We start from the raw sequence: 11,083 nt of genomic DNA, 5'->3' as shown, positions 1-11,083 counted from the left end.
TATGCACAAAAATGAAAAATCCAGAAGACTAAACTAGTTTAGTACAACCTTTTAATGTTGTTCCATTTCATTTTAGCAAAATAACTGCAAATATCTTTCCAGGTTACATTAATGCCCAAAGAAAAAGAGACCCAGATTAATGTTTGATAAAGACAGAATTACTCTAACAACTAAAAAAAGTACAAAAACTAAAAAGATATTGCACCATAATATGAATTAGATCATTAACATCATTAAGAATCAACAACATTGAGTGGAACGTAATGTGTGCGCTACATAACCGTTCAAAAGTGTACATAAAAGGCAACAAACAAGAATTACAATATTTACCCTAATAAGATATTTCCATGTACACTGTACCCTACAAAACTAATGTAAAACTATCCAAATACAACAAATTAACCCTTAGTGTCTAAATTTAAAACAAAACATTAAATGTTAGTAAATTATTCAAAAGTGTTTACCTGTATAAAATCATTATTCTATATGTAGATACTTAAAAAAAAACATTTTTCATACCACAGGCACAATTTTCCGATCACATTATGACATAAAAAAAAGACAACTGAAATGCTGTTGCAGATGGTGGGACAAAATCTTAAAGTGCTTAGCTGAAGTGGTTACAGAATGAGTGGTTCATACAGACATTAGTATTAAAGACATGATACACAGTTTTCAGTTAGAGCTGAAGTTTAGGCTCCATCCAGTCTTGAAAGTAAACTTAGCAATCGTCCAATTACAGGACGTACCTGAAATGCATTTAAGATTCTACAAAAAGAAAGAAGTGGTCTGATTTAAGTTGTTTGCTCAAGCTTAGAACAAACTCTGCAATTCATGTATTCCTATTCACTTCCAGCCTCCCGCTGACCCTTGTTATGGATCAATACAAGGACAAGAGGGAGTTTCTCTCCTTATGAGTCCAAGGACGTTTCTATCTTTCCATAACAGAGCATTAATCAAAGAAATGTCTCCTGCCTCATTAATTCACCAGGCTTTGGGGTTCATCTTCTCTCGGAATGACATCCTCAGTTTGTTTCTTGGGGCCGGCAGAGGAGGCTGAGGGACCACACTGTATTCTTTCCCTGTAAATTCAGGTAGATCGGACCCCTCAGCTCTTTTTTCAGGCTGTTGACCAGTCTCGATCTGTCCAAGAGGTGCATTTTTGCGTGTGGATGTGTGGCTTTTCTGCAACTGCTGAATGATGGCAGAGAATTTAGCATCCAGCGAGGGTCGCCCGGCCCATGGTTTGGGCCCCTTACAGTTCTCTTTCTCCTGATTGGATGAAACGCTGGTGAAGGGTAATTTATCAGGAGGGGGTGGTGGAGCTCTCCTCTTCTTTTTGCTGCCTGTATCAGGGCTCGTAATGGAGCGATTGCTTTCTTTACCTGGTGACAGAACCGTTTTTTGTACCACTATTGGCCGGGAGCCTTCAAACAGAGCTGCCCAATGAGGAGGCTCCGTCTCCCCATCCTGGCCAATTAGAAATCGGCCATTAGTTTCCTCAATCTTATTGTGAATTATGTCTGTCAAGCTCTCAAATTTCCCAGGGGACCCAATGCCTGAAAAGAATTGATTTGGTTTTAAACTGGAGATATAGAGAGAAACAAGAGATTCGTCCAAATTCAGTCAAAACAAAGCAGTACAAGCAGGGCTATTCAATATTTATTGGCTATAACAATATTGTAATTGTTTTAAAGCAATGGTTTTACCACAAAATTTTCATTTCCATCTTTTTTTCATTCTTCACTTTCCAAACCTGTTTGAGTTTCTTTCTTCTGTTGAAGACCAAAGTATACTGAAGAATGCTGCAAATTGCTATCCGCTGAATTTCAAAAGTAACTTATTTCCCCTTAAGGATGTCAATGGTTACCAGTTTACAACATTTGTCAAAATATCTTCTTTTGTCTTCAACAGAAACACTCAAAGGTTTGAAACCCACGGAGGATGAGAAAATAGTGAATACATTTTTATTTTGGGGTGAACTATCCCTTTAATGACATGTAAGCTAACATTACGGATTGTCACTCAGTTTACAAAATAATTTATAAAAAAAAAAATTGCTTGTTTTCTTAAATTGCAGCGTGTTAAGCTCACTTGGCCATGGTAAAAAATTGGCACAATTGGATGGCATTAATTGACAATCCAGCAGACAGACCACATTACACAACATCTGAAATGTTGTTTTGGTTATTAAAAAATTTCTTTGAAGCGAAATCGGTCAAAGTGGTTTGGTTATTTATGATTAACTGTCTTGAGCATCTGCAGTTTCTTACGTCTCCAAAAGCCACCGCATGTTCATTGTCATTTGTCTTCTGAGCCGCAAAGAATTTATCATTTAAGAAAAATAAGTAAATAAATAAATAAATAAAAAAAAGCTTTTTGATGGCTTCTCCCACCCAAAAATTTAAAGGTCCTGTGAAATGTTTTGAAATGTGCATTTTTATTTGATGTTTGACGTAATCTCAACCAAAATATGAATATGAAAAAAAAGCCAAGAGCGTTTTGTCTTTCTTACGACAGAGTGGAGGTGCTCAAGCGCATCAAATGTGAAGCATCATTAAGGGGGCGGGGCATGTCAGATAATAGAGAGCTTTTGATTAGAGAGCTTATGATTTGATAAAACCGAAGGTATGAGGTGAAATGTTGATCCGTTTAGGTGACAAACTGCAAGCTTTACGTTTAAATCAGTTTTAGATCTTCTAAATGCAATATTTTTGGTGCGCACTAGCTTACAGGTATCCTAAAAATGAACAATACTAATACTAACCTCGAAAAAAAAATGTTTTTTAATTTCATGGGAACTTTAATGTTTCTTTTTGCCATTTAGCGCCAGTTTATTAAAAAATGACATATGAAAGTAACTTATTAGAAATGTTCTTATTGACTCATTAAACAAAAACTACTTGATGTGATATTTCACTTTTACGCATTAGTTTATTAACATCTTTGGATGGAAACAGCTACTGAAAGGCAGACTTTTGAAAATGGAATGCAATCCACAATCAGTCAACACCAGTCTGCACAAGCAGCGTTTTCATTTAAAACCCCAATTTAAAATGAAAATGTACTAATGTAAACGTAGCCTTAGTGTCACATTTATCTATCACAGGCATAACTCATAAAAATAAAATATGTTAATTTGTTTTTATTATTAATATTGCACACCCCTGAGTACGGGTCAATATCATTCCTATATTATGAAATGACATGCACATCCTTGATTACTCACTCAGATCATTATAAACGGAGTCAGCTTGCTTTGTCAGAAAGAGCGGGGGTTTCTGTGGTGACAAAACATTGATTTCCATGAGCTTGTCACATGCATGTTGCCACTGACCTGAAGGAAAAAGTTCATACTAATTGTTAGCATGTATAAGTAATGAAATAATTAGATTTCCAACTAGTCAGCTGAACCTACTCTGATCATAAATGTGCTGCCAGAGGGAATCCAGCCACTCCTGCAGGACATCTGGAGATTCAGCAATAAAAACGTGACTGGCAGAGTCTCTGTTCCCTGGGTTTATCAAGTTGAGCCTAGAGCCAGTCCTCTGGTGGTCATTTTCTACCACACGAATACGGGTCTCCTGCATAAACAGACAAAAATTCTGTATTATACATTTGTATGATGGTTGTCCTGTTCGGTTGTTCATTTATCATTGTATTAAACCTATACATTATTTGCCATTTTACACACTGGCTGTCTGGAATACTAGATTCTGATTGGTCAATCGCAACATTCCAAGGTATGTTATTCAGCAATAAATCACTAAATAACTCAGGCTCATCTGGGTAGTTCAGATCATCTTCATCCAAATACATCCTTGTTTGTCACAAACTAGTCTTGACTGTTTGGCACCATCTTGTGACTGAATAATATGGTTAGTGTATACCCCATGAAGCAGTTTTTGTTCCAGTCAGCTTTCCATTTAATTAAAGAATAAATAAACTATTTTGGTGCGGAATGTTGTGTGTCTATTTTTACATTTTTGTGGCAAACAGCATGTAATAAACTACATCCAAGTACATCCAGGTGGTTGTTTTCACAAAATAAAGCCCTTCTGCCTTGCGTCAGGCTGTTGATAAGCTCATTGGGTTTTATTCTGCGATAACACCCACCTGACATAACTATTAACAGAACAGTTCACCCAAACATCAAAATTATGTCGGCTTACTCAGTCATGTGGTTAAGCCTTAATTTGTTTCTTTCTTCTGTCTAACAAAAAAGACGATAGTTTAAAAAAAGTGCTGGTTGCTGGAACCCATCGACTTCTATGGTATTTTACTTCCTACAATTGAAGTAAATGGGTCCCAGCAGTAAGTATTTTTCAAACCATCTTCTTTTGTGTTCAACAGGAGAAAAAAAAATTTAAATAGGTTTTTGTGAAGGGTGAGTAAATGACAGAATTTAGATTTTTGGGTGAACTATGCATTTAAAGGTTAAATATAATTTCATTGGCATCAATAAGCAGGTAAGAATAGTTGCACTACCACAGTTGCAGACTAAAACAAATGGTTGTATACCTATTATTGGCCCTTTCTTTTTATATATTGAATTACATTTTTCTACTTTATCTAAAATGGTTTAATAACACCTGTAGATATATAATCTTAAGCAAATCTAAACATTCACCTTTTTATATTATCACAATCCAGTGATGCTAAAAAAGTCCATTTAAAATGTAAAGTTGCATTTTAACCAAAACAGTATATAATTAATAAATTATATTTGCCGTTTATTTCAAGATGAAAATTATATATTTTTGTTTTGAGGCCAAAAATCTAATAAAATAATAAATAAATTATTCTGGTGCACCTCAATTCTGAACCGTTTTATTATAATATTCTGCTTACATTAATTGTTGTAGTACTGTATGTTTCTTTTTATTTATTACTGTTTTAATATTAGCTTAAATGATATAATGTATAAAAACAAATTTCTAATGGCTCCGAAGCAAAACATTTTTTCTTTTAGGAATTTTAAGCTAACACAGTAATTTATTTTATGGTTATTTCAAGCTAACATAGTAAGAAGTATACTTGATTTTAAAAAATTTTCATACAAACAAAAAAACCAAAAACTTCATTAGTACAGGGGGGTCATTCGAAGTAAAAAAAAAAAAGAAAAGTTCTTCACCTTGTTTATGGGAATAATGAGGATCGGCTCCACTTTAGCTTGAATCTCTTCAGGAGAGTAATAACATGCAATCTTTCCAGCCTTCAGCACACAGTATAACCTACAACGCCGTTGCAATCCCTCAATGCTTTGCTAAAAGGACAATCATAAATGTTGACTTTACAAATTGCATATATTTATTAAGTGCAAATTTCCAAATGTTGACCGGCATAAAATGCATATTTTATTTTCCTCCAAGAAAGAAAAAACACACGCGTGTTACCTGTTGGCTAAGGAAGCCGCTCATCATGTCTAGTGTCATACAGTCAGGTTGTGCCACCAGCTGACAGCACAGGTTTCCATACAGCGGCAGCCATGATGAAGCCTCCACTGACAGACCAATGGCAGAATGTCAATAGGAAGCACTAGATCAGTCCATTATTAAAATGTGGCTAGTTTGTGCTTACTATTTTGCAGGATTATGAGAGAATGAGATTGGAAAGATCCCTCTGCCTGCTCCAAACCCAGCATGGTGTATGCCAACAATGAGTACCGTGCTCCTCTAATGTATAAAATATCAATTATTTACAACATTAAGACAACAAAAATTTTATTTTATTCTAATGGAAATAAAGTGTTTGCATACGGTGGTATTGGGTTGGACTGGAGGAAAGTGTCTGGGTCTCCTCCATCCAGAAGAGGGCAGAGTTTCCTGCCTGAAGATCTGCCGAATGAGGAGCGCAGCTTCCTGGCTAGTTTTTTTGGAGTGTTGACAAAAGTTGCTTCCTCATCCAGTCCACAGATATACAGCTCAAACGTCAGTTCAAAGTCCGGCTTCACTTCAGAGCTGTTCAAATCAATGAAAATAAGATTGTCAGATGATTCACTTTGCTTTTTCACAAGACAATTTTCACATAACTTTCAAATGATGAGATATGCAGATACAAACTGGGAACTTACAAAATCTTAACACCTTCAAAGCAAATATCGGTCATTGAGGAGTCTGCAATCACCATTTCAGTATCAAAAATCTCTGAGCCAATCTTCATCAAACAGAAGACTGCCACCCGCTGTGTGTCTGTAGGGTTCAGAATACAAAGGGCTAATTTGAAGTGATTTATGCTGACAATATCCACTCAATACAGTAAAAATGGCCATTTATGTATTTCATATTTTTTTAAGGCTTCAAATGATGAGCAGTTATTTTAAAATGTATGAATATACAGTTGAAGTCAGAATTATAAGCCTGCTTGTATATTTTCCCCCAATTTCTGTTTAATGGAAAAATTCTCAAAACATATTTAAACATAATAGTTTTAATAACTCATTTCTAATAATTGATTTCTTTTAGCTTTGCCATGATGACAGTACATATTATTTTTCTTGATATTTTTCAAGATACTAGTATTCAGCAACAGCGACATTTAAAGGCATAACTAGGTTAATTAGGCAAATTATTGTATAATGATGGTTTGTTCTGTAGACAATCAGAAAAAACCTATTGCTTAAATGGGTTAAATGTTGTCCTTAAAATGTTTTTTTTTAAAACTACTTTCATTCTAGCCAAAATAAAACAAATAAGACTTTCAATAAATAAGAAGAAAATTATTATAGGAAATACTGTGAAAAATTCTGTTAAACATCATTTGGGAAATATTTGAAAAATAATAATAATAATAATAATAATTCACAGGAGGGCTAATAATTTTGACTTCGACTGTATATACACTATATTTAATTTTTCCATACATTTTACAATAACTGTTCGTCATTTTAGGACTTAAAAAATATTAAACTGAAGAAATGGTTGCTGAAGATTCAGATTGGTGTCACAATCTTTAGAAATGCTTGTGCATTAAAAGTTCAAAGAACATTTATTATTAACGTTATTTTATGAGCAAAGATTGTTTTTATGAATAGAAGGGTTTGAAAGAATCACAATTATCTAAAATTGAATATTTTTTAACATTACAAATGTTTTCTCTGCTAATTTAATGCGCCCTGGCTGGATAAAAATAATAACTGACAAAATAAATAAAATAACTGACAAAAAAAAAAAAAAAAAAAAAAAGCAAAGGATTTTAGTACCAATAAATTATTATTCATTTTACTACTGTGACTTACTTCCTTTGCTGTTAAAGTGCTCTGAATCCTTCCAAAACAGTGGAATTCGCAGACCTGGATACGTCCAAATGAAAAAAATAAAATAAATGAACCAAAGAAACACTGACATTATTAACAAATATAACAAACATTTATATAAAATTGAGAAAAACTGATTATTTACCAGATATGGCAACCTTTCCCTTACAAGGAACTTGTCCCTGAGAGACTGAGGGCCTAAAAAAACAAGACAATTTTTTTATGTATTGCTTATATGCAAAATAATAGCAATATATATTCAAAGGATAGTATACCCAAAAATCTAAATGTATTCATTTACTCACCCTTAAGTGTCTCTAATCCATTCCAAACCCAATCTTTTTTTGTTCAACACAAATGTTTTTAAAAATGTTTAAAAATTGCAGTCACTGACATTCATAAAAAACATGCTAAAATATGTCAATGGTTAATGGTTTATAACTATGCTGAAAACATATTTTGTGTTCAACAACAAACAGAGACCTGAATAATTTTGACAAACAGAGAAAGTAAATGTTAGCAATTTATATTTTTGGGTGAACTATCCTTTTCAAAAGAAACATTCAACCAAACCAGAGGCCTTCAACCCTGCTCCTGGAGACCCAAAATCCAGCAGAGTTGGCTCCAACCACAATCAAACATGCATGTAAAAAAATCATGACAAATGATGACAAATCATCATCAGGTCACCATGAGAAGGGTTGAATACTCTCAGCAGTAGATCCTCTGGAAACACAACTGATCCTCTAACCTTTTGAAGTCCTGGTGCCCCATCCTCTTCTGGGCTTCACTCATGTAGGCTTTAATTCTGGCATTACAAGTTAACAGACTTCTGGATGCATCCAAGACCTGCTCCTTTTTAGTACTGGCAACCATAAGCTTATAAGCCCCCGCTCTCATTCGCATCTCAAACTCCATCTTCTCCTTAATATCACAGTCCTAATAGGAAGATACGAACCATCAAGAAAATTAAAGCAGGTTTAATTGCTCACAGTCAAGAGTTAAATCCATTCATACTCATTTAGGAGACTACACTGGAAGAGAATGACTGCTACACAATCTATATTCTCCTACAATAATTTGCAAGGTGATATGGATCAATGAGTGATGGGAATTAAATGACAATGATGCACGAAAAACCACAAAATATCTGGAAGAGATGCTTCTGCTCCTCGAAGCCTCATCTTCATCAAGAGAGCTCAAGCAGGTCTCTAATAGATCACGTTCAATGACACATGAAGTGATGACAATGAGTGAAAATGATGGAAGTTCAAATCCTTTCTGTGAATCAGTTTTCTCAAACTGAAGATTTCAAGAATTCAGTTGAAATTATAATAATTTAAGCAATTTTTGGCCATTCACAGTCATATGGACCTGGTGTTATTTTGATCAAGCATTTTATTAACTATAATTTCCCTATATGTTTCAAGTTAGTCAAAACCAAACTGGTAAGTTCAGGCCAAAATAAAGTTTGTCTAGAACTTGTCTGGAATTAAATTCTCACAATACATGCAAATGCAGAAAATCTCTAAAAATAGCACAGACACAATGTAAATGTGTCGAAAGACCCCAAAATAGTGACAAATCCAGTTGCTTCTTGTTTAAAGAGAAGTTCATTTAATGTTAATTGTGCAATCTGTCCAATTATTAGTGCTAACAATTTATAAACAGTTCTGGACAACCAGGATATTAACTTGACTTCTCAAATCTCCATAAAACACATCTGACTCTAAACACTTTTTGGGGTCCATTGTGGAATGTGCTATTTTAAGGCCATTCTGTATTTGCATCCATTGTGAGAATTTGTGAAAGTGTCAAATTAATGAAGAGTTTCTCAATTTGTTAGAGTTTTTCTCTTTAACTTGAAGCACGTTTGAGCTCTCTACTAAAACCGTAGCTATAGTATTTACATAAAGTTTATGGTTAGGGGCCTTTTTAAAAAAATTTAATAATGTCAAGAAATACAACCCAAGTCAAGTACAACAAATGTAAAGAAAATTTCTAAGGCTAAAGAGAGATATAAACAATATCACAGGAATACATTAAATGATTTACAGGCTTGTACAATTCGCATAGCTTTTTGATTTTAAGGTAATATGGATTCAATATAATGCTTTACTTCATTTTTAAATGCAATAAAATTTAGATTTTTACCTGAAAATTAACATTTATGAATATGAAATTTGGCCATTACAATAAAAAAATTATTTTAAAAATGTTGTGTTTTTGCCTCAATTTTCAATCCAGTTTTTCTGGTTCCTAAAAGAACATCTCTCCAATGTAAACTAATATTTTCATCAATATTGACAGCAATAAAGTCAATTACATTTCGCTAAAAAAATTACAGATAAGGGCAATACATGGTTCTTCACATTCAGATCACTCACTAATTGTCAACTCATTGTAACCAATCAGACTCAGCAGAATGGAGTGAAAATTTTGTAGAAAAAAAACACTCAATTTTAATTGCTGAAACCAAATAGTTATAAAAAGATTTGATTCACATGAAACGATTTGTTCACAAAATCAAATATGTGATGATTTCAGAAAATTGGGCTAATTTCAGAGCAATGTGATAATGTTTCATGTCAACATTATTCATTTTTGTTTTAAAATAATAACGTAAACCATTCAGAGGATTTCAAAATGTAAAAATATATCTTGTCAGAGCATATATTAGCATATAATGCAAAGTATTTGAACATGGTCCATTGATTTCAGAAAATGGACTGTAATGTTAGACCGAATCTGAGTGAAACATGATCACACTCTCCACCATAGACTGAAACTAGGAATGGGAAGATACCCGGTTTCAAGGTTTATTGCGGTTTTGGAAAAGTCAAGGTTAAAACCTCAATTTTTAACTTCAAATTTTTACGGTTGTTAAGCGAGTTTTGTATTTAATGTGTTTTTTAAGTTTTGTAAAGAAATCTGTGTTTTTGAAACTAATGAAGATAGCAGATGTAATTTATTTATTTTAATTATTTAGCCAGACATGTTTACAGTTCCAAAATATTATAATGTTTCCTAAAATAAAATATATTGTATTTAAAAGGGGAAAAAGTTGTTGTTTTTTACCCAGACATTTAAAAAGATTATATTTCATAGTAGTAATCACAACACCGTGATACCGTGGTACTTTTTATTCAAGGTTATCATACCATCAGAAACTTTTACCGGCCCATGCCTAATTGAAACTACCTTTAATCTCTTAGAACTCTGTCCTACGAATAACATATTCAAGTCTTGTATTATCTGCTGCGTGTCATTCACACTGCTTCGCTTCACAAGTCTGTCTTTGGCCTGAGAAAGTATTGAACCTGCCGGTTAGTTTTGAACAACAACAACAACCACACTTCAGACATGAAAGGAAAAGCTCAAAACAAAACGTTCGCTTCCTCACCACATTCTCACCTCATTTGGGAAAAACATGCTTTCTCTTATTTTCTTCCTCTTAATCTCCATGGCGAGGGAGGAACACGACGATACCGTAGACCGAGTAGCAATATTTCGTTTAAAATGTTGAATATCCCGCGGTGGATCCATACTGGCCGTTTCCTCAAGACAAGCCCCTCTGCACACAACAAACCAACGGATTACACAAGCGCGCAGCGACCAATCAGCTTCTTTCAAAGCCTACCCAGCAGTTGAGAAATACCACATTTAAAACTGGAAAGGTTGGAATGTCTGAAAAGGAAGATAAATGTGCTTAAATATCTTCAATATAGTATTACTTTTTAAATTAAATATATTTATAGTCACCAATAACTCGTAATAGGCTAGCCACACAAATTATCATGAGCTGCGGTTGTTTTAGCACTGTGACAT

At 33.9% G+C, this 11,083-nt stretch overlaps 1 protein-coding gene across 1 annotated transcript; it reads right to left on the bottom strand.

Moving 5' to 3' along the window:
- Window positions 1-37: 37 nt before the first annotated feature.
- Window positions 38-10,826, bottom strand: rtkn2 (rhotekin 2). Its single transcript, XM_056477475.1, has 12 exons — window positions 10,670-10,826; window positions 8,007-8,194; window positions 7,401-7,453; window positions 7,238-7,291; window positions 6,074-6,191; window positions 5,760-5,960; window positions 5,581-5,675; window positions 5,397-5,503; window positions 5,135-5,266; window positions 3,419-3,584; window positions 3,230-3,337; window positions 38-1,559 (listed from the first exon to the last, which is right to left on the bottom strand). The coding sequence occupies exons 1-12, from the start codon at window positions 10,799-10,801 to the stop codon at window positions 985-987; spliced, it is 1,929 nt and encodes a 642-aa protein (XP_056333450.1). The 5' UTR covers window positions 10,802-10,826; the 3' UTR covers window positions 38-984.
- Window positions 10,827-11,083: the final 257 nt, after the last annotated feature.

This window comes from Danio aesculapii, chromosome 17 (assembly GCF_903798145.1).
Source record: "Danio aesculapii chromosome 17, fDanAes4.1, whole genome shotgun sequence".
Lineage (NCBI taxonomy): Eukaryota > Metazoa > Chordata > Actinopteri > Cypriniformes > Danionidae > Danio > Danio aesculapii.
Note: the sequence above shows the minus strand (reverse complement) of the source record. Positions and strands in the feature narration are given on the sequence as shown.

What these genes read in the sequence shown, in the direction of transcription:
- rtkn2 (XM_056477475.1), bottom strand. Translation starts at nt 10,801, where the DNA reads ATGGATCCACCGCGGGATATTCAACATTTTAAACGAAATATTGCTACT. An exon ending in GGGCACCAGGACTTCAAAAG is followed by an intron (nt 7,454 to 8,006) that starts GTTAGAGGATCA and finishes TTGTTTTTTTAG; the next exon opens with GCCCTCAGTCTCTCAGGGAC. An exon ending in CAGTCCAACCCAATACCACC is followed by an intron (nt 5,676 to 5,759) that starts GTATGCAAACAC and finishes TTTATACATTAG; the next exon opens with AGGAGCACGGTACTCATTGT.